The 24,599-nt window shown below is 41.8% G+C and overlaps 1 protein-coding gene across 1 annotated transcript in view; it reads left to right on the plus strand.

Moving 5' to 3' along the window:
- LOC132611917 (uncharacterized) overlaps positions 1-6,164 on the plus strand; it is a 28,630-nt gene extending 22,466 nt beyond the window's left edge. Inside the window, exons 2-3 of the mRNA XM_060326273.1 lie at positions 4,461-5,314; positions 5,531-6,164. Coding sequence (XP_060182256.1) covers positions 4,461-5,314; positions 5,531-6,164 — 1,488 coding nt within the window. The remainder of the gene's footprint in view (positions 1-4,460; positions 5,315-5,530) is intronic.
- Positions 6,165-24,599: the final 18,435 nt, after the last annotated feature.

Consider the following 24,599-nt stretch of genomic DNA (forward strand, 5'->3'; position numbering starts at 1 on the left):
CTGAAGGTGTCGCCCATGAAGGGTGTCATGAGATTCGGTAGAAAGGGTAAGTTGAGCCCCCGGTACATTGGGCCGTATCAGATCGTGCGAAAGATAGGCGAGGTCGCCTATGAGCTAGACTTACCATCCGACTTGGAGGCCGTACACCCGGTGTTTCATGTGTCTATGTTGCGGAAATGTATTGGTGATCCTGCCAGGATATTCCCAGTAGATGATCTCCAGGTGACGGAGCAGTTATCTTATGACGAGCAGCCTATATCTATTCTGGATCGACAGGTGCGGAGACTACGCACTAAAGAGGTGCCCTCCGTCAAAGTCCTGTGGCGCAACAATAATCGGGAGGAGATGACTTGGGAGGCAGAGGACGAGATGAAGAAGAAATATCCCCACTTGTTTCCGACATCCACAGGTAATCTAATTTCTTTTTTCAGTTTGTTGTGTTGATTGATAAAATAAATTATGTATGTCATTATTAAAAAGGGACACTCCTGCCTTGATCATAAGACCTTATAAGATTAATCTAACATTCGGGGACGAATGTTCTTAAGGGGGGGAGAATGTTATGTCCCGTGTTTTCGTATAATTGGAAATCGAGAAATAATTGCGATTTGTGTGTTAAAAAGGAAATGATTTAATTTTTGCGAATATGACTATGTTGGTTGTGAAATCTTTAAATGCTAAGACCTCGGGGAAGGCCGAGGATAAATTTGGAACTTCGTAAATTAGTTTCGGGAATTACAAATCGGGGCATTTCAAGAATTGGGCCAAAGAAATTACAACTCAAATGAAGCCCAAAAAGAATAAAGGGGGTCGGCCATGTCTTTAGGCCCAAGCCATTTTAAAAGGGTCATGTGCTATGCACATGACCCCTAAAAGGATATATACTAGTGAACACTTAGAAATATCCAAGAAACAAATCATAAATCAAGAACTCACCAAAAAAAGGGGTTCGGCCGAAGTGAAAAGGGAAAAGAAGAGAAAAATTCCAAGCTTGTGTGTAATCCAAAAATCTTGGTTGCTACATATTTGTGAAGTACTCAAGACGCTCTCCGACGTGGTATAAATAGTTTGGCACGAGGACGACGTTTTCGACAAGTCGGGTTTTCAAGGAAAGGTAAGAATTTTGCCCCTTTTATGTTGTAGAATTGATGTGAATGTGTTAAGCATTGGAAGTAGATGGAGATCCCGTAATTTTAACGTAAATAGAAAGTCGTGGGTGTGTGTGTGTAGTGTGTTTGGCCGTGAGTTATGGAAGGAAAGAAATGGTTTGAATTGATCTTGTTTAAGTTGGCATAATGTGTTGTTGTGACCCTTAGATCGTAATTGATTGATTGTTGAATTAAATTGGCGGTGGAAAACGAATTCGGATATTATCGGAAAGTGTATATCCTTGGTATTCTTATGTATATCAATGTATATTTTGGGGTGCTATAGACTTTATATATGAATCTATATCGATGTTGACGAATTCGGATTGAAACGACGTTAGTTAGAATGTTCGTCGTGAATTTTAATGTTTTGAAGAATTATGGAACTAATGGATTTTGGTGCAATTTCGTGTATGGTTTGAATTGTAATGAGAATGTGGTTGTATAAGTTTGAATGTGGGAATGAATACAAATAGGTAGATATAGAATTGGAATTTTGAAAGTTTGAATGAAAGTTGCCAACTTAGATAACAAAGTAGAATTTTGAAGCTAGAATGGCTTGATTGTTGTTTGTGTTGTTTGTTGACGTGTGGGCTGTTGTGATTGATGTATTTTGAGCCGAGCTAAGCCTCGGGGATGTTAGATTTATAGGGGAAATGCTGCCGAAATTTCGGTAGGCAAAATTGGAGTTAAAGGCATTTTTAAGCCTAAGAATCTCAATTGGTAACTTTGACCATTTGCAGATTTTTGACGAAACGGGACTGGACTTTTGGAAGAGCATACGACGTCTGTGAGGTATGTAAAGCTTCCCAATCCTTTATTTGGCATATCTTAGTGTGTTAGTTGAATATGAGACCTCCCGGAGCATTTCTGCTCCTCGAAACCCGATCCACAGGAAAGTTACTATTCATTCAATTCGATTGAAGCCTAAAGGCTCCCTTTTGGCTAGAATGCCATTATTCGTCCGAAACCTATCGAAATGTGATCGGGTAACCTAGAAATGATTATGTATGACCCTTGGCATATTACTGCTCGTAAAAATATGTTCGCCACCTCACTTCGACTCGAGGTGGGTCCGCTACCCCAAAATGCCCGATTTGCCCTTCGGGCCATCTTTGAGAATAGAGTTGAACGTACCACTTCTGATCTTTGGAACATCCTTCCACGGGGTATGTTTGGACTATTCGATGCACTAATCCAGGTTTTGAACTATATGGACCGTTTTGGAATCGTTTTGCAAAATGAAACCTTATGTCGACTAAGTATTCGACCATTTTGTAATAGGATATGATTTATGAGTTTACTTTGTTTTGAAACACTATTTTGGAATACGATTTGCATTTGTTTGCTCACGACTCCGCTCGTGCCTTATTATGACTTCGTTCACCGGTTCCCGGGCCGGTTTTGATTCGTGCGCCTTATGACAATTCGGCCGTATGCTGTGTTACGGTTCCCGAGGCTTCGCCATAGGGCCGGGTTCCGTTTGGAGTTATGCTGTGATATGGCTCGTGATGCGATACGCTCACCTATGATTATGCTTGTGTTCGGGGATGTACGGAGATTTGAAACCTTCTGGTGTTATGCTGTGTGTGGCGCCAGCGTCGGAGTGGCGACCATGTTCCTAAGCGTTTGCATGATTTCATTGCATTATGTATACGTATATGATTTCGATATAGATTTTGACCTACCCATTTGCACTCCACTTTGACATTTGATTTGCTATCGGTTTTGATCCATATTTCTGTACTCCGTGCTTTACATACTCAGTACATATTTCGTACTGACCCCCTTTCTTCGGGGGCTGCGTTTTATGCCCGCAGGTGCAGATATCGGTGATCCTCCGCAGTAGGCTTCACTTCTTGCTATTCCGGAGTACTCCTATTTGATCCGGAGTCCACTTTTGGTACAGACTCTTTTTGCTTTGTATATATTCGGTATATTTGACTATTTGGGTACGGCGGGGCCCTGTCTCGCCATATGTCTTTGTTTTTAGTTCGTAAAGGCCTGTAGTCATATATGTGGGGCGAGGGTCCTATGTATGTTTGTCTGATTCCGTTATCTGGTCTTAAGGCGGTCTGTTTGTTATGCTGGCCCCAAATGGCCCTTGTGCTTATGTTTGCACTTTTGGCCGGCGATGTCTACTCCGCCGCTTCGTTTGTATTTGATATGATATTTTGATTTGGCACGACCGCTTAAGACATATTTTGATATAAATTATGTTCGGCATGATTTTGAAAAATTACGAAATAAGTTTGGATTTGCAAATGAATGTGCGATTCGGTCTGGGTACCCAGGTAGGGTGCCAGTCGCGGCCCACGGGGCTGGGTCGTGACACTCTATCTTTCTATGTCTTTTCAAATTCCATAATGAAATCGGAGGATACCGACCCTACGTCACTCCGATAGAGTTACATCTTCCACTTGTACCACTATGCATGTTTCATGTTGAGTATATTAGGATGATTACACCGTGCCTAGAGGGCCGGGAAGCACCGCTAAGGCGGGCGGCTTGTACACCGTGTCTACATAGCATAGGCAGCACCACTAGTAGGCGGCTTGAGATACTTGTCCCGGACGTGGGATACTGATGATATATGATTCAGACAGTTTATATATATGTGTATCCATACATGACATGATGTTGATTATGATATAAGTGAGCATGCATGATCCGCCTCCAGAGGCAAGCAGTCACAGTTGCTACTTTTCTTATGTTTCTGTATTCCTTGCCATGTTATCATATATGCCTTACATACTCAGTACATTGTTCGTACTGACATCCTTTCTTTTTGGACGTTGTGTTCATGCCCACAGGTAGACAGAGGGATGACCCAGATCCTTAGGAGCATATTCAGCTGACACACAAGAGCACCCCTTTATTCCGGAGGTGCAGTTTTGATGCATTCTTTTGTGTATATATTCGGGTATGAAGGGGTCTTGTCGCGTCCTTATGTTCAGCACTTCAGTTAGAGGCTCGTAGATACATGTGTGTGGGTTATAGCTAATAGGTGACAACTTAGTGTATATCATTTTGATATCCATGAGGGCCTACGTATATATTTATGTGTACAATATATATATGTGTGTGTGTGTGTGTGTGTGTGTGTTTTGGAAGTAATTCATGAGCAGATTATTATAAGTCAAGCCTTGAAGCTAATGTGTGCCTAAGTTGAGTATTAAAGTCAGTATGATAGGCGGTATTCGGTAGCCAGCTCCGGGTACCAGTCATGGCCCTTAGTTGGGTTGTGACAGAAAGGCACCCGGTGATGCGGGGGAAGAAGTTAACTTACGTTTGATTTTTAATATGTTGCAGGAACAACAAGCGGCTATAGTCGAACTCCAAAAGAAGAACAACGGCACAAGAATAGCAGGGCCGAACCAAATTAATGAGCCGGCCCATGGGGGAGATAGAGAAACTAACAATTGCAACGGGTCATGTTCTAACGGTTCAGGTTCTAACAGGTCAGGTTCTATCGGGTCAGGTTCCAACGGGTCATCCGAGGTCCGGGAAATGCTTGAGGCACTGGCCAAACAGATCGACACCAATAAGAAGAAGGTAGAAAATTACAACTCTCGAGTGGACCAGATCCCCGGAGCCCCACCAATTATATCCGGGCTGGATTCCAAACGTTACATTCGGAGGCCTTTCCCGCCGAGTGTTGCCCCGAAGTTAATCCCGAAGAGGTTTACGATGTCGGATATCCCTAAGTATGATGGAACAACGGATCTGCAAGAACACGTGACTTCTGATACCTGCGCCACAAATGGAAATGATCTTGAAGAAGACAAAGTTGAGTCGATGTTGTTGAAGAAGTTCGACGAGATGTTATCCAAAGGGGCGATGACATGGTATAGTATGCTACCCGAACACTCTATTAACTCTTTTGAAATGCTTGCAGATGCTTTTGTGAAGGCTCATGTTGGGGCTCGAAAGATCCAAGTGAGGAAGGCTGACATATTTAGAATAGCCCAAAAGGATAACGAATTACTCCGAGAATTCGTGACAAGGTTTCAGAAGCAAAGAATGTTATTACCCCCAGTTCCAGATAGGTGGGTAGCCCAAGCTTTCACTAAGGGACTCAATTCTTGTAGCTCTGTCGCCTCGTTCAAACTAAAGGAGAATTTCTTGGAGTATAAAGCAGTGACAGGGGCTGATGTCCACAACAGGTACGAGTCCAAAATTTGAGTGGAAGATGATCAGCTCTAGCTTCCCCCAGGTTCGGCAAGCCGAAACAAAAATATGGAGAGATTTAAAAGGGTGACGGAAACAGAGTCGAAACCATCGAAGGACCGATATCAACCATACGGCCACTCCGATAGACCCAACCTTAGGACGGATAGAGAAAGAACTTGCTACAACCATAATTTGGTAAGAAATGACAGGCGAAATCATCGCAGCTCAGTGAGCAGGGCTTTGCAATTCAAGAATAACCCTGTTGGGACATCTGACACTGAAGAGAGCCCAAGGTTATCCGAGTACCACTTCAACGTCGATGCCGCTGCCATTGTTTCTGCTATTGGACACATTAAGGATGCGAAATGGCCGAGACCACTTCGAACCGACCCTGTCCAACGGGATCCGAACGCGGTGTATGACTACCACGCGACTCATGGCCACCGAACCGAGGACTGCCGACAACTAAGGGATGAAATCGCTCGATTATTGAAGAACGGATACTTACATGAATTCTTGAGTGACCGAGCAAAGGGTCATTACAAAAATAGGGAAGCAAATAAGAAAGTGGAATCGGCGGAACCCCTGCACGTGATCAACATGATTATTGGAGGAGTGGAAATTCCTCAAGGTCCAACAATGAAGAAAACAAAAGTCTCGATCACTCGGGAAAAGAGAACCAGAGATTATGCACAGGAGGGATTCATTTTCTTCAGCGATGAAGACGCGGAGGGCATTATTCAACCTCACAATGATGCCTTGGTAATCTCTATCCTTATAAATAAATCTCAGGTTAAACATATTTTAATTGACCCAGGTAATTTGGCTAACATTATTCGTTAGAAAGTAGTGGAGCAGCTCGGTCAGTTGGACCAAATAGTACCGGCAGCTCGTGTCCTAAATGGGTTCAACATGGCATGTGAAACTACAAAGGGAAAATTACTCTGCCGGTGAACACCGCCGGGATTATTCGACATACCAAATTTTACGTCGTTGATGGTGATATAAGGTACAACTCATTATTTGGCAGACTATAGGTACATAACATGAGGGCAGTGCCCTCAACTTTACATCAGATGCTAACATTCCCGACCCCGAGAAATTAAAAATAGTCCATGGAGAACAACCGGCAGCAAAGGAAATGTTTGCGGTTGAAGAAGCAACCCCAGCACAAAGATCACCTGCACTCGCCGGTGCTGAAGATTCGAACAGAGGAAAAGGCACCGAATAGCAATCACAGGATTCGGACCCAGCCAGACTTGGAGACAAAGAGAAGATGGACTTCGATGCAGATGACTCCGGCGTTCCAAGATCGTTCGTGCAACTAGATGAATCGGACGCAACCAAATCAACTGTGGAAGAATTGGAACAAGTTATCGTGTTAGTTCATTTACCCGATAGAAACGTATACCTGGGCACGGGGTTGACCCCAAAGCTCAGGCGTAAGTTAATTGAATTCCTTCAAGCTAGTGTCGATTATTTTGCATCGTCCCATTTATACATGACAGGTATTCCACCGGAGGTGACGACACACAAGTTGAGGCTTGATCAGAGTTTCACTCCAGCGAAGCAGAAAAGAAGACCAATGGCCGAGGTCAAACATAAATTCATCAAGGAGGAGGTAACAAAGCTTCTAAAAATAGGCTCCATCCGGGAAGTTAAATATCCGAACTGGTTAGCTAACATAGTATCGTACCTAATAAAGGTAATAAATTCAGAATGTGCGTAGATTATAAAGATTTGAACAAAGCATGCCCGAAGGATTCCTTTTCTTTACCTTGTCACACCCCATTTTAACCCGGATCAAAATTAGGAGTATGACGTATTGGTGATTCCCGTTTATTTTGTTTTGAGGAGTCGCCACCTAATTAATTTAACGGTGAATTAAGACACCTAGAGGTTAACTAAGGCAAAGTTAAGACTAAACCTCAATTAATAGTCTGTTTAACCAATGTGATTCTAGGTAAGGGCTCTATATTATCCTAAAGGGAAGGGGTTAGGCATCTTTTAGAATCCGTTAACTTACGGTTATCCGACCAACTTAGGTTAATTAATTAAGTTAAATAAAAATGCTTAAAATTTAGAAAAAAAAAATATTTTTTTGATATTGCTAGAGTTTTAAAAGAAAATAATGTTAGTAAAAAAATAAGATTTACAGAAAATATAATAATCTATATAACAGAGACTTTGAATGCCATTTTTCGAAAATACGATTTATGAATCTTGTTAAGGTTTTTAGACGAAAGTATAATGGTAATGTATAAAATAATACTCGTAGAGAAACATAGTAACGTGTGTAAGAGAAGATTTTAAAATTTTAAATAGGACTTGAAAATATTGATGAAGCCTTAAATGAAAGATAATATTTAATAAGATTTATAGGAAATGTGATAATTTGCATGACATAAAAAACTTATAAGCATTGTTAGGATAAAGAATGTCATTTAAAGAAGACTTATAAATGTAGCTAAACTTTAAAATAAAATGCTGTTTAATATAAGATTTATGTAAAATATGATAATTTGCCCGTAAATAATAGCTGTTGAGAAGAGATTTAGCAGTTTGAACTTTGAATAAATCGTATTATTTGATCATAGCAATGTAAAAAAATCTAAGCTTATAAATAGGATTCAAAAGGAAAAGAGTTTTTTTTATTTATGAAATGTGCTCGAATTTGTATTTTTGCGTATTAATGGTATTTTGAAATTAAGATAACAAGAAGTAAGATATGATTTATTTTACTAAAAATACATAGTCATGACATTTTGCAAATCAATTATTCCAAATAAATATTAGATTTTGTAAATAGTTTTAACATGAAAAGAAAAGAATAACTCGTAGAATTAATTGTTAGTCCTCTTTAACTGACTACCCATTATACTAAACTAAGCCACTAATTATACCGAATTCATCTAACTAAAAGTAGAACAACAATAAAAAGTTAGTCACATAATACACATCAAATGATAATGAAATAAGAAAGTGCAAATTAAATGGACCCAGCCCATTTTGGGGGCTGTTGGATCTCTCGGCTGTTGGGCTTCGGCCCAGTAGTCTTTTTTGGTATTGCTGTGGATTGGCCTGCTGTAATTTATGGGCTACTGGGCTTCGGCCCAGAACTGCTCTTATCCTTTAGAATGGGCTACGGACAGGGCTGGAACGAAAGAAAAATGTTGTTTCGTTGGGCTTTGGCCGTGGGAAGTGGACTAGACAATTAATTCTACGAGTTAGACAAATAATCGAATGAATAAGATCAAACGCACAGAATATTCATTCAAAAACAAATTATGTATATGATGTGTATACTTAGATATATCCTATGTATACTTTCTCCTTTTTGATAGCCTAACATGCGTCCTGTATATGTTCAACTTTTTAGGTAAGTTCTAGAGCTCTTTTCTTTTCAATTTGATGGGCCAAACCTTTTCCCTTGATACAATAATTATTCCTAAAGATAGGGATCATGCTCAGATGTGAGTTAATAATAAAAAAAAGTATCTAACCAAATAAAGGTACATAGCCATGTATTAACGTTAACATTCAGATCCTAACACTTTTACATGACTGCAAATGCTATTTGGACCACTGGGATAGTCTCATGAATTCAAAGTAATGCCAGCAAATATTTCCTAGCAACAGAACAGATTATGGATAAGTGACTACACATGCTCAACCAAGCTACCAATCACACTAAATAAGGAGGAAATCTGAACAGACTCGCAAACTAGCTAAATTAGGCATAGATAGATCTAGGCTAAACCGAAGTGTACAAACAAATGCACTGATCTGTACACATAGCTCAATTATGAAGCAAAAAGAAAAACTCAGATTAAACTAGGAAACACAACAAGACTAATATGATAATTAAGCTAAGACAAACGAGCTAAACATATTAAATGGCAGATTGATATTAACCATTCCAACAACTGAACTAATAGCGAGATAGTGCATGATCAGATACAACTAACAAAAAAACTACAACTGACCATGATTACATTGAACCATACTGAATATCCAAATGAGCTAGCAAACATTTAAACCAACATATGATCAGTTAGTGTTCAAACTAATCACCTTATAAATATGCTCATGATTAGATAAAAAACTCATTCGACATATGCTTAACAGTTATTAACTCGACTTAAAACCATGTATTAAGCAAATGAAAGACAAAACTTAAACCACTTTCCCATTTAGCAGATTCGAAACCACCTAGAGTTATTGCGAAATGGGCACTCAACCACCTCATAACAGGGAAAGCATATATTTATGAACACAACACATATTTGACATAAATTTGTAACACCCTGGGCTTAAAGAAAATATGCCTGATCACAGTTGAACCAATAATCAAACTCATGCTTGTCTAGGAGTATTTTTAAGCTATGATAGCACATAAGACATTACCAAGAACAGAGGCAACTAAAAGAATAAATACATACTACTAGGGGGACAGTTCCAGCCATATACAGATAAGTTATCAAAAAACAATGATGCTTCTTATTTCTGAATGAGAAATATTCGATCCATTACTATGGACTTTCGACAAAATATTCAATCTCACAGCTACATTATTTTCAGAGGGAAGGATGAGAGAACTAAAAGGTATGTGTATTTCATTTATACAAAGGCCTGAGCATTCAGTATACTCACATGAAACATACGAATACAATCATGATAATAAGACTAGAATTATCTGATGCTGAGTTAAAGCATGAATAGACAGATTCAACTAGCTAACAGCCTGGAAATTAAATCACATCAAAACATGAACATTCAAGCATTTTAACTACCAAAACGAAAACTAAACTGACATGTTTGAATCACGAGATAATAAACCAAAATACCACAGGGCCAACAACGAACGTAAAACAGAGAGAAGGGATGGAAGATTACCTTCTTCGGGTGCAGCGAAGCGAGGCGAAGGTTTCGATCTAACCTCGAACACTTCAAATATACTTCGAATACACTTCGAATCTAGACAGATGCTAAGGACAAGACAGAACAAAATGATGTGGATTTTGACTTGATATCGAACAATACAGCGAAAAAGAATTAATATTATCTATGGGGATTTCTGCGATTTTTCGAATTTGAAACCTAATTTCTAGGGAATTGCTGAGAGTAAAAACAAATTGTGTTTTGGGGAAATTTTATGAATCAAAGATCTCATTCTTGGGGGGTTCTCAACGATCCGAAAAAAATCCTCCACTTCTTCAGGTAACTTCGTGAACCCCAAAAATCCCCCGTATACTTGACTTGGACAACGATTATATATAGGGCGATCTTGGGTTTGAGCTAGGGTTTTCGTTCGAAAGGAAGAGAGAGAGGAGCGTGGGGGACAAGATGGAGTGGGGGACAGAGGGAAGTGGGAGCGGCAGTGGCGTGGGTGGCGGGGAACAGGAAATAGTGGGAGGGAGAGACGAAGAAGGAGAAGGGAAAGGGGGGGGGTGCGGCGGAGAGGTGAGGAAAATGAGGGGAAGTACTAATAATACCGGGGCTCCCCAAGGCGAAGTACTGGGCCTGATGAAGCCCTTATCCAACAAATCTTTTAGCTGCTCCTTCAACTCCTTTAACTCTGCAGGCGCCATTCTATACGGAGGAATAGAGATAGGCTGAGTGTCTGGGAGTAAGTCAATAGAGAAGTCTGTCTCTCGCTCTGGAGGAAGACCTGGAAGCTCGTCGGGGAAAACATCTGGAAACTCATTAATCACGGGGACTGACTGAAGTGTCGGCGTCTCTGCGTCCAAGTCTTGCACCCGTACCAAATGATAGATATAACCCTTTCTAATCATTTTCTTTGCCTTAAGGTATGAAATAAACTTACCTTTCGGCGATGCTGTATTTCCAGCCCAATCTAAAACTGGCTCCCCGGGAAACTGGAAGCGAACCACCTTATTCTGGCAGTCAACATTAGCATAACAGGAAGCTAGCCAGTCCATACCCATAATAAAATCAAATTCAGTCATATCTAACTCTACCAGATCTGCCTTAGTATCACGGCCACATACAATCACAGAACAGTCTTTATAAACCTGTTTCGCTACAATAAAGTCCTCTATCGGTGTGGCTACCTCAAATGGCTCTATGGGTTTAGACATAATACCAATTTTACCGGCAACAAGGGGTGAAATATATGATAAAGTCGAACCTGGATCAATTAGTACATACACAGATCGAGAGAAGACCAATAAAGTACCTGTGACGACATTAGGAGATGCCTCCTGATCCTGGCGGCTGGCCAAAGCATAAATGCGGTTCGAAGGACCGCTAATACCAGAAGCTCCACCACGGCCTCTGCCGCGACCCGCTGGCGCTGGAAAACCCTGCCCCGTAGGGCGCATAGCCACTGACGAAGATGAAGACCCAGCGACTGATCCGGTAGGCTGCACTGCACCACCCCGAACTACCCTTATACGAGCAATCTCTCACAGAATGGCCCTGACGACCACAAGAAAAGCATGCACCGGTGGCTCTGTAGCACTCTCCCGTATGGTATCTGCCGCAAAAAGAACACTGAACCCTGGGTGGCCTCATCTGACCAGAACCCCTATCTGTCCGTGAACCTGAAACCCTGGAGCTCTGGCCCGCTCCTGAATACCCTGGGCTCTCGAACCTACGACCTGTAGGCTGGGAAGGCGCGCTCTGCGCTGGCTGAGATGAAAATCTGCTAAGCTGCTGCGGCTGTTGGGGCTGTCTGCCCCGAAAATCTCCAGATGATCTGGCCCTCTTGGGCTGTCTCTGATCCTGGCCCCTGTCAGGCTGGTGTCCTCCTCTGCCCCGATCCTCCATACCCTGGGCATGGGCCTGGATACGGGCAATGTCCATACCGGGCTGAGCAGCCAATACTAAGCAGCTATCAACAAAATACCGATCCAGCCCCATAATATATCTGTGCATCCGGTCCGCCATAGTAGCCACCACAGTAGGTGCATATCGGGCCAAGGAATCAAACTCTAAACTATAGTCCCGGACACTGCTGCCCTTCTGCCTCAATAATAAGAATCTATCAGATCTGGCTCGTCGCAACTCTGGGGGCAGAAAATGTCCAAGAAATGCCTGAGAAAAATCGCCCCAAACTGCTGGAGGAGCGCCGTCCCCCCTGGATAGCCCCCAGGACTCGTACCAGTTTGCCGCCACATCATATAACCGGTACGAAGCTAACGCGACTGACTCTATCTCGGAAGCATTAATCAAATCTAGAGTGCGTCGCATCTTCCTGATAAACTTCTCAGGATCCTCCTTGGGCTTTGTCCCGAAGAACTCTGGAGGGTTACAAGTCAAAAACTCACGGGCTCTCGAACTATCACGTCTGACTGCCCGGTCACCTCCCAGTCCATGCCCCTGAACCTGCCCTGCCACAAGTCTAGTCAGCAACTGGACTGCCTCCCTCATAGACTGATCCTCAGTGCCTGGCCGTGGAGCTGGAGGCTCAGGTACTGGAACTGCGGGAGCTGGCGGTGGAGCCGCCCCCCGATCTGCAGCTACGGCCGCCCCAATCTCCTCCACGAGTGGCGGTGTAGACGAACCCTCTGTCTGGGGCAAAGTCTCCGGAGCAATATTTGCCTGGGCCCTGGTAATCCTCTGGACCCGGCTAGTCTCTCCCAAGGCTGCTGACTTGGCCTTTTGGGCCGCTGTTGCCTTTTTTGGAGGCATATCTGCAAATATAGCCACTCGTTAAGGAGGGGTCATCCTGATAACACAGCTCTATCGCACGATCTAAGACAGAAAGAAGGGTAGTATCCTAAATGCCCTGTAGCCTCCTATTTATAGGTGTGGTGCACAACACACCGATAAACAAGACTCTACTAGACACGGTCTGTGGACATTCCGAGGACGAACTGCTCTGATACCACTTTTGTCACGACCCAACCCCGTGGGCCGCGACCAGTGCCCTAGCTGGGCACCTATACGTACCCGATACCCAAATTAGCATATTATCAGAATAATAATATAATAATAACATTAGTGGATGCTACAGAATTTAGCAGAAGAGCAGACTTGGCACACAGAAGCCGATAAGGCTATCATAAAACAAAACATCCCAAACATGTGTACAGAACCCACACAGATGTATCCACAGACCTCTACAGAACATATCATAATCATAAGACGGGACAGGGCCCCGTCATACCCTGAACAAAGTACATATCCAGATAGCAGTGACAGACTGTACCAAAAGATGGGCTCTGTAGAAGAGAGCGCCCCAAAATAGCAGAAGTGGGATCCTAAACGTGCGGATCAGCAAACCTGTCGTCCGTACCTGCGCGGCATGAAAACGCAGCCCCCGAAGAAAGGGGGTCAGTACAAAATATGTACTGAATATGTAAAGCGGAATCACAGAAGTCAAATCATAATGATTACAGAAAATGGGTACAAAATCCAGAGTGTCAAATGCATATTTCCAAATCAGACAGAATGTGTACAGAAACATATGTCATATCATAACCGATCCCTGCCACGGGACTCGGCAGACAGAACGTGGTCACCCTCCCGACACTGGTGCCACAATACAGAGGAATCAGAAAAAAAAGGGCATGGCCCCGTATCATATAATGTCATATCAAAATGGCCATAACAGATCAGATCAGAGTAGGCGGACATGGCACATCATACTCCACAAACCCATGTACGCGTATACCTTCCCCCTCACACCGGGACGCGGCGAACAATGCAGAGAATTACGCTTGACAACATATCCTGGCCCGGGCTCAGTGTGGGAAACATTGGGACATCCACGAATGGAGTAGTGAGAGACTAATGCAATTTAAAAATATCATAAGTGTTTTCAAAGACTCGATGAAGCGTAGCAAAGACAAACAAATCAAATGGAGTCGGACGGAATCATAATAAATGTATTTCGGATATCATAATAAATTACAGAAGAATAAATTTCCCGAAGTCATTCCGAGTGTCAAAATAATTTAACAGAATATTTAAAATAATATTCGTTAAGCGATTAATAGGGTAATTAAAACATTTCTTTCAAAAATCGCTTAAAAAGGAAGCTTTAGCATATTAGGGGCAAAACCGTAAATAGCGGGCCCGCCTTGGGACAAACAAGGCGGCAGGCTCAAATTGTGCCCTCTAAGCATATAGTATCACCTAAAAAGGTTATACAGACATTCTATGACTTTCTGAATCATTTAGAGCAAAATTGCATAATTTCAGAAAAAGCGTATCAAAATGGTTCAATTCTACTGAAGGAAAAACTGAAATTTTGTCTTGCGGATTCCGAGGGCCAAGAGGTCCTTCGAGGCCCGGATCCGACCCTAATACTCTAAGGGCATGCCAAGGGAAGAATTGGGTTTGCTTTACATACCTTTCACGCTCCTTAAGCCTTTCCAAACTCACTTCCCGTTTCGTCGAAAAACTGCAATTGGTCAAGTTTACCAATTGTGAGTTATTAATGCCATTATTACAACTTTAATCATATTTGGCTACCGAAATTTCGGCAGCACTTCCCCTATACATATGGCACCCCGAGAATTCAACTCGGCTAGAAATCATCAACAACAACCCAAACGACAACATCAATATCAACAATGAACATTAAAAACACAAATATCCTTCAACTAGTCATTTTTCTCACAAGTTGACATAATCTTCAATTCAACCCAAACTTTCACTAATATCAATAATTTCACATTCATCAACAATCAAGATCATCACCATATAGTTCTAGAAACATTTCATATCGTTTTCCTCAAGTTATACACTCGATATACATAATATACAATTTTCCGCCAAAGTCATAACTTATGCAAAACATCAAATCTTTGGCATACAACTTCATAACATGTTTCCAACTTCCAAATTCATCAATGATCATCACAACCAACAACCAAACAACTTCATTTCCTTAATGTCGGAAAATCATACTAAAACGACATAAGTTTCTACATTCCAATTCAATACAAACTTATATCATTCTAACTTCATTTACATATCAAGCATCACAATAACACAACTAACGCATTAAACAAATTTAATCCATTCCATTCCCTACACTTCATACCACACGGCCATATGCTTGTTTTTCCATATCAACTAATTTCATCCAACTTTCAATTCCCATATGCATTTCATCACAATCACAACTAGAATATAACATGAATTCAACACATTTTGGCTATACAACATAGACACCCTCACGGCTACACACCTACAACACACACCCACTTTGCAAACTTCCATTTCTTCATACAATCAACACATTTCTACATACTACAACACAAGCAAAACTCAACAACACAATAAAAAGGTAGAAATTCTTACCTTTTCTTCAAGTCTTCTTCACTTGGAGGTATGATTACTTTGGTGATTCTAATGCTCCCCACTCCAATCCAACTACACCAAGTTACAAAGGAACCTTGACTTAGTAGGGAATCAACAAGAAATAAATTTTTGGTGCAATATGTTTGGTACCTAATTTTCTAGGCCAAACCCGAAACCCTCTATCTCTTTTGCTCTTGTTCTTGATTTTTTTCTAAGTCTCTTAATGCCTTAAGTCTTCTAATGTCTATCATTTAAAGACTTGGTCACATGACCAAGTAATGGGCTTGGATCATGGCCTTAAATTAATTGATTCACATGGAAATTTAATACAATTTTTGGGCTTGGGCCAAGGCCATCATGGCCGGCCACCCCTAATCTTTTGGGCCTCAATTTGCTTCTTATTTTATAAGCCCAATAACTTGTGGATCGCATTTTGTAATTCCCGAAACTAATTTCCAAAATTTCAAAATGACCCTTAACCTTGTCCCACACTTTCATGACTCTATTCTTTCATGCATAACTCCTATGTTCAACAAAATATCAAATTGATCTTATATCTCAAGAATCCAATGTAATTCAAGTCTTTCCAAACGTGTGAAGACACGGGTCATAACATCTTGTATGTGTGGTGACCACATATCCGTTAAAAAATGTCATGCATAAACCAGAGCTGTCCGGTAGGTTAACAAAATGGGCAGTTGAAATCAGTGGTTATGACATCGATTATAAACCTAGAATGGCTATAAAGTCTCAATTCTTAGCAGACTTCGTAGCGGATTTCACACCCGTAATGGTTTCCGAGGTAAAGAAAGAACTTTTATTAACCTCGGGAAAAACATCGGGGATCTGGACCCTATACACGAATGGAGCATCGAATGTGAAAGGGACCGGACTTGGGGTAGTACTTAAGGACCCTGCGGGCGATATTATTCGACAGTCCATAAGAACTTTAAAGTTGACTAAGAATGAATCCGAGTACAAGACTATGATTGCAGGTTTAGAGTTGGCCAGAAGCTTGGGAGCCGAAATCATCAGAGAAAAATACGACTCACTTTTGGTCGTCAATCAAGTGAACGGAGTCTTCGAAGGGAAAGACGAAAGAATGCAGAAGTACTTGAAAAAACTTCAGGTGATTTTGCATTGATTCAAAGAATGGACCATGCAGCATGTGCTGAGGGAGCAGAACACCGAAGCTAATACATTGGCCAACTTGGGTTCGTCGGTAGGAACGGAGGAATTTAATTAAGGAACGGTCGTTCAACTAATGAACTCTGCGGTAGAAAGCAGTCATGCCAAGGTAAACATAATTAGCTTGACTTGGGACAAGCGCAACAAGTACATTGATTATCTCGAAGATGGGAAAATTCCCACCGATCCTAAGGAATCCAGGGATCTTCGGACCAAAGCGGCGATGTATTGCTTGATCAATCGCAAATTATATCGACGATCATTTTATGGTCCTTTGGCTAGGTGTTTGGGGCCCGGAGAAACTGAATATGTGGTGCGTGAGGTCCATGAGGGGACTTGGAGTAATCATTCGGGAGCAGAATTATTAATTCAAAAATTGATTCGGGTCCGTTATTACTGGGTCCATATGGAAGAGGACGCGAAGAGCTTCGTTCGGAAATACGATGACTGTCAAAGGCATGCTCTGATGATACACCAATCGGGGGGAATGTTACATCCTGTATTATCTCCATGGCCTTTCATGAAATGGGGAATGAACATAGTTGGCCCTTTACCTTGGGCACCAGGTAAGGCTCGTTTCATATTGTTTATGACTGACTATTTTTCTAAGTGGGTTGAAGCACAGGCTTTCGAAAAGATCAGAGAAAAGGAGGTCATTGAAAATCAAAAAGATAATGTCGACTCCGTATCATCCAAGTGTGAACGGGCAGGCAGATTCAACTAACAAAAAAATCATTCAGAACCTAAGGAAACGGTTGGATGAGTCCAAGGGCAAATGGAAAGAAGTTCTGCTTGAAGTACTTTGGACTTACAGAACGACTCGAGGTCAACCACTGGCGAAATGCCATTTTCATTGGTCTACGGTGCAGAGGCCTTAATTCCAGTCGAAGTTGGGGAACCGAGTTTGAGATTTTAGTATGCAACGGAAGAATCAAACAACGAGGCCATGGATGTGAAGCTCAATTTAATGGATAAACTTCACGAGGCAGTGTTGGTTCGTTTAGCCGCACAGAAGCTGTTATATCCCGTATTTTTGAACGTCAGATTATTTGCTGAGATGGGACCCACACATCGAGATTTTTTTGGGACATCTGAAAATTCATATGAATCACATATGAGAAGTTAAACACAACTCAAGAAGGACCCTTGGGCCAAATCAAAGTGGAAGTCCTCCAAACGAATATTTTAAGAAAACGTTTTCGGGTGATCTGACTTCAAGGGGCAAAAACGGTATTATAAGTTTGGAATTTGGAAAAGTACCAAAACTAGAAGTTGTAGATAATTGAATTAGCTTTCCAACCATAGGTCGTGGGTGCCCAGGTGACGGCGGTACAAGGAGATATGAACGTTTTAAGGTCGAAAGGTCAGTGGGCTAGGCCCAACTCGGGACCAAACCGAGTTGGCCCAAAAAAATCAAAAAACATAATAAGGCCCAAATTTGTGAGGCCCAACCGGCCATGGTTATGGCCCAAGCCCATATTAAATAAAATTTGGTCAATAAATAAGATGACTAAGTCATCTTATTCCACATAATGTTCTAGAAATTTCAAGAAAAGCAAGAACAAGAGAGAGAGGAGAAAAACTTAAGGCCATTTCGGCCAAGAGCAATTTTCACAAGAAAAATTTGCAAAAATTCTCCAAAAATCATTTTCTACTGAGTAAAGGGTGATTAACAAGGTGGAGTTGTTGTTGGAGCAAGAAAAATTCAAAATCATACAAGTTGTCAAGTTGTAGTCAAGTGAGAAGTTAAAGAAGAAAGGTGAGTTTTGATCTTGTTTTATGTGTTATATATGGTTTATATGTGTTGTAGTATGCTAAAATGGATGAAATTCATGAAGGAGAGAAATATAGTACATGGTCGTGTGTATGTATATATGTGTAGGAGCCATGCTTCAATTATTTTAATTAGTGTTTGGTTGTTATTGTTGTGAATGATATGTGGAAAATGGAAGTTGAATGAATTTTGAGAAGTTGTAGTGTGTATGTTGGTGTTGGCCGTGTGGTTATGGTGAAAAAATGGAAGAGAATGAGTCAATTTTATTTAGTATGATGTTGTTGGAATATAGATTATGAGGTTGTTATTGTTTTCATTAAAGTTAGAAAGTTTTTGGAAGAAGTAGTAAGTTGATTGAATATGGAAGTTGTTAGTATTGTTGTTGTTGGAATTGTGGTTGATATTTTGGCCGGGTTTGAATTCCCGGGATTGTTGTTGATTGAAATTAGCCAAGTTGAACTTGGTGGGATGGAGTATTTATAGGGGAAGTGCTGCCGAAATTTCGGTAGCCAAATGTTTCCTTAAGAATTCAACTCTAAGTACCCTAATAAGAGTTTTGGTAAACATGACCAATTTGCAGATTTTGACGAGATTGCGACGTCAATTTGGAATAGCAAAAGGAGCGGAAAGAGGTATGTAAGGCTTCACTCTTCTTTCTATGGCATTTCTTAGATGTAATAAGTCGGGTACGAGCCTCGGAGACAACCCTAGCCCCCGGAATCCGCATCCAAAGTTTTCCACTTTTTGTTCAATAGAATTGAACTAGAAAGTGTGCAAATGATGGAAAGACCTCTTAAACCCTTAGAACTTGCATAAGTGGGACCCGATTACCCTAGGACCCTCACAAGTAATGACATGACACGTAATATATGTAAATCATATACGTCACCCCATCCGGCCCGAGGTGGGCCCGCTACTCTCGGATTTTTCCTTACAGTCTTGCTTGACTTACTTAAAGTGAATCCAAAGGGAACTTTTATCCCGATTTCGTTACCAAATGATAAGTACTGTGACTCCTCTAACGAGGGCATTTCCATGACGATAATGATAACAATGATGTTAGATAAGAGAATATGCCTATGATACGTACTACCGGAATGACTCTATGACTAAGATGGCTAAGCTAAGTATCTTATGTAAACATGAAAATGATAAACTAATTTTTTAATATTATTTATATTTCCTAGCTATGACTTTATTTTCTAAAAGATTTCAAAGTCTATGAACTGTCATCTATGATGCCCCGATTTCATTCTACGTTTACTTTAATATTATTCCCCGTTGATAGTCTCACCTTAAAATACTCGTTCCTTCAAGGTGAGACAAAGCGATCACGAGTATTCTATAATGTAATCGGAGGTTACCGACTTTACGTCACTCCGATGACTACATGATGCTTCTTTGGGCTCTCCTGCGTGCATATGAGATATATGTTTATAGGATACGTAAATGCATATAAGACATGTAAATGTATGTAGGATATGCGTATATATTTTTAAAATATTCACATGACGAAAGAGCTAGAGCGCTATAGACGCTGATGTACCTACATGACACACGTATATGTATATGATAAAAGAGCTAGAGCGCTATAGACGCTGATATATGTACATGATATATGCATGTGTATACGGGGAAAATGGAGGTAAGGGCAGAGCGTTATGAACGCATATCCACCTGATCAGTTGGCATTACATGATATGATATCGTCCCGGACGCGGGATGTCCGGACGCGGGATGTGTATATTTATGGTTAAATGGATCGGCTGCCGACGCCTCGGCAATATGAGATGTCCTATTTTATATGTATATGTATATGAACAAGGAAAGATTCTTAAAGGAAAGCTAAGTACGCATAGCACCTGCCAAGGGTATATATATATACAGGTTATGTTTCTACCTCAGGACATGTGCTATTATTCTCTTATGTCGTTATTTCCGTTTTATACTTTCCGTATGCTACTATTCATGCCTTACATACTCGGTACACTATTCGTACTGACGTCCCTTCTTGTGGACGCTGCGTTTCATGCCGCGCAGGTCAGCAGACAGGCGGATTTGATACTTAGAAGCTCTACCAGCAGTGTTGACAGTGCTCCAGTTATTCCGGAGCCTCACTTCCTTGGTACTATTTTGTGTATATATATTCGGGCACGGCAGTACTCAGCCCTTTCTATGTATAAGTGTACTACGTCTAGAGGCTCGTAGACAGTTATGTACAGTCAGTTAAGTACAGTTAGATATATGGTGTTTTGGCATGTTAATGTTGATGTATAAGTGATAACGAAGTTTATTAGTCTATGTTCAGAATGACGCCGCTAATGTTAATGTTCAAAAAAAAAATGGCTCTGTTTACATGGCTTGCTAAGAGGTAAAGGTAAAACGATAGACAAGGGGTGCTCGGTACAAGTATCGGGTACTCATCACGGCCCCTAGACGGGTCGTGACAGAAGCAACAGATGGGAAGTATTATAACCAGAGAGCAAATCTTCGACACTTCCAAGTCGGAGACTTGGTCCTACGGAAGGTCACCTTGCACACCAAGAATCCCTACGAGGGAAAGTTGGATCCGATTAAGGAGGGACTATATAGAGTAACTGGGATAAACAGTAAAGGCTCGTACCAACTGGAATAAAAAAATAGCCAATAGCTACAAAAAAAATTGGAATGTTGCCCAACTAAAAAGATACTATTTTTAAGGTATGAATCATGCACCCTCCGTGAATTCTTTAAATTTACTCACTCAAGCCCTTGCAGGAACAAACCGGATCAGATTTAAAAGGGATAGAATTAGGTCTGAAAACACGTGTTGCACTCTTTTTCGCTTAGCCCGGTTTTGTCTCGAAGTGGGTTTTTCGACGAGGTTTTTAATAAAGCAACGATGTACAACATGTTACTTTCACACTAAAGAACAGCCAAGTGCTGGAATCTGGGACTGCCCAGCATCAACGAATAGTGTTTCTCTTCTCATACTTCGAACACAAACACTAGGGGACTATCATACCCTCGAGAGATTCGAGATAGCTCAACGAGGCCAAACCTTTCATTTTTTGCGATAGGATCTATTGTAAGGGCCAAATGAATCATGCCCGGTTAGTTTACTTACTACGGCAAAAGCAGAAAAACAAATTGGTTGCCCCTCGGTCGTTGTACGATACAAAAATATGAAATGAGAAGAATACTTCGGTTTAAACCTGCGTAAATCATGACATTGCGTATGTACTCCACATGTATGAGTTATTTGACCTTCGAGGACTATGGGATACCCTCGACAGAACTATGAGACACCCTCGACTAGGTACTACCATCACAAAACAAATGAACAAAACAAAGGCACTAAAAGTTTCAAGCAAGCCAAGCCTAATTTAAAGACTTAAGTCTGGAAACTTTCGAGTCTAAAAAGGTCGAAGACTTCAACCCCTATGCCCGAAATGAGTTAGAGACGTCTAAATTCACAACCATAAAATGTGGCCCTTATATATATAATCACCAACAAGAAAAAGGCTCGGTGCACAGCGAACCTATTTTAACTTACCGATTGTTTCCATGAAAGCAAAAGCTTTCCATGAAAGTAAAAGCTTGTTAAAAGTTTAATCAAAGTCGAGCCTAATTCGTACTCGGAAAAAACGTCAGTCCAAAGTTGATTTTTTCTGAGATCAAATATTAACAATAAAATATCGATTAATTTACAAAGAAGAGAGCTCAAAAGATAAAGTCGACAAAGTAGTCGAACTAAAATTCCACTATATATAAACATAAGGCCAAAGACCGACCTTGACAAAATTATAAAAAGGCAAGAGAAAATACAAGCCTATCTAATCCTTCGAAGAGAAATCCGAGCCATTTGAGCCAGAGCCTTCGGGGTCATCTTCCAAGTTGTCATCAAGGAGTGCTTTCAGAGCGGTTCTTTCTACGACCCTCGCTTCCTCGATTTTGGCAGCCATATTTTTAATGCCATCCCAAGCTTCTTCCAACGTAGCCCTCCGAGACTTCCATTTCTCGTGCTCAACTTTTAGCACGGATCGAGCCCTGGCCAATTCAAATTCATCACGGGCTTGTTTCCTTTTGGATAAGGCTTGTTCCAGTTGGGCCGATAGCTCGGTATTCCAACAGCTCAGGGCATCACTGGCCCGGATAAAAGTTTCGAGCTCACCCCTGAGATCTTCGACAGCTTTGGCCCGATTGTCAGCCTTCTCTTGGGCGACCTTCAAGACCTCTTTCTCGGAGGATCTCTCCGCCTCAATCTTGGTAAATCGGTCCCCAAAGTTGACGGCCTCAACCTTGAGGGAGTCTACCTCTAGTCTTAGTTGAGCGATGACTGCCCCGCTTTCCTCGAACTGCTTGGCGGAGGCAGAAACTTCCTCAACAAGCCTCTTTATATCCGCCTCTAAGACCTTATTTTTCTCGACCATGTCGGCGAGTTCATTTTTGGCTCAAAGGTTTTCCTCTTTAGCTGCGAGAAGCTCAATTTTGAGGACTGAAGTTTCACCGACCTGGATGTCAGAAGGAGCTTGAACTTCTCGATCTCGCAGCCCTGGGCATCCAGCTGGCCCTGCATGTCATCCATCTCTCGCATGGCATAAATAAAACCCTCGTTCTCAAGCATTATAGTCTGCAAAAGAATGGAAAATCAGCGTACAGTAAGGGTTACTCGAAATAAATGGAACTTTCATCAAAAGATGGGGTGTTTACCCAGTTCACAGCATGCATGCTCTTGTTGAGAAGACACTTACAGGAAGGTCGCCTCATTTTTTCTCTGTCAGATTCCGACACAAGGGGGCCGGAAAGATGTCCACGGGACAGAAAACTGGTATCCTCAGAAATGGTGATGGTGGCCGACCTCGTTCTTTTCGGGTCGACACTCGAGGCCAGAAAGATGTCCACGAGCTTCGATCGCGAGCCAGTTTCGGTTGCCCTGAGAGAACGAAAAGACTCCCTCGATGCCTGTGCACTGACAAGATGGCCATACCCGGAGGCATCTGCCGTCACAGCAGATGTAGAAGCATCCCCTGCCTCGAGAACTAATTGATCAAAACTTTCTTGCTGAGCAGGAGTAGAAGTAGGCTCGGCTTGCCTGGCTCTTTTGGCTGCAGGCTCTACTTCTGGGGACGTATCGTCCCCAATCACGACAGTCTCCACCTCGGGCATAATGACCTGCAGCAGGGTCGGGGAGTGAGCGACATCAACGGAGTGGACTGAATGGTTTTCGATCACAGCTACGACAGGAGTGGTAGAACCGGCGGCAATATTTTCTTCCGGAACATCTATCAGAGTGGGTCCTGCCACGATGGCAGTAGTTGTGGCAGAACCGGAGGTGACTCTCGCTATCATAATGTCATCATTCGAAAAGTCCCTCAGACCCCGTGTTCCTGAAGCACCACCATTACCTTTGGAGTTCTTTCTTCTTTTTCGGCTCACCGAAGATGACTTTGGGGGCCTAAAAGACGAGACCCGTTTTTTCTTCTCTTCCGTCTCGGCAATAAACAGCGCTGAGCCTGACGGGTCAAATTCCAAACCTGGTGTGGTAGGGGCATTGGTCGGTTCGGGCATCAGGGTTACGAAACCTTTTCCCAAGCCTGAGAAAAATGTTAATGTTAGAGGATAAACAACGAAGGGGAGAACATGGAGAAAAAAGAAATCTACTTACCATGATTTTGTGCTATCCACCTCTTATCGGATAACTCCTTCCACGTGCGCAATTGATGAGGGTACTATAATATAATGGTCTCTACCCAATCGTGGAAGTTGTCTATTTCACTCGGGATCTATGCGACGGCTGAAATAAAAGAGAATTATATGGACAGTTAAAAGCACCCGAAGAGATTAAAATTCTACAATACTTATGGGTATTGTTCCACTGCTCAAGAAATGGCATAGACCCCTCTGGGATAATCTCCTCGGTCTTAACCCTGACAAAACGCTCTACCAGCCTCGGTCTCTGTTTTCATCGACGATGGAGAGGATAGGGTGCTTTCCTCGTTTGGAAATCCTTATGACCCGTCTCGGAAGACACGTGGGCAGTATAGCCGCATTAAATG

The sequence above is a fragment of the Lycium barbarum genome, chromosome 9 (assembly GCF_019175385.1).
Source record: "Lycium barbarum isolate Lr01 chromosome 9, ASM1917538v2, whole genome shotgun sequence".
NCBI lineage: Eukaryota > Viridiplantae > Streptophyta > Magnoliopsida > Solanales > Solanaceae > Lycium > Lycium barbarum.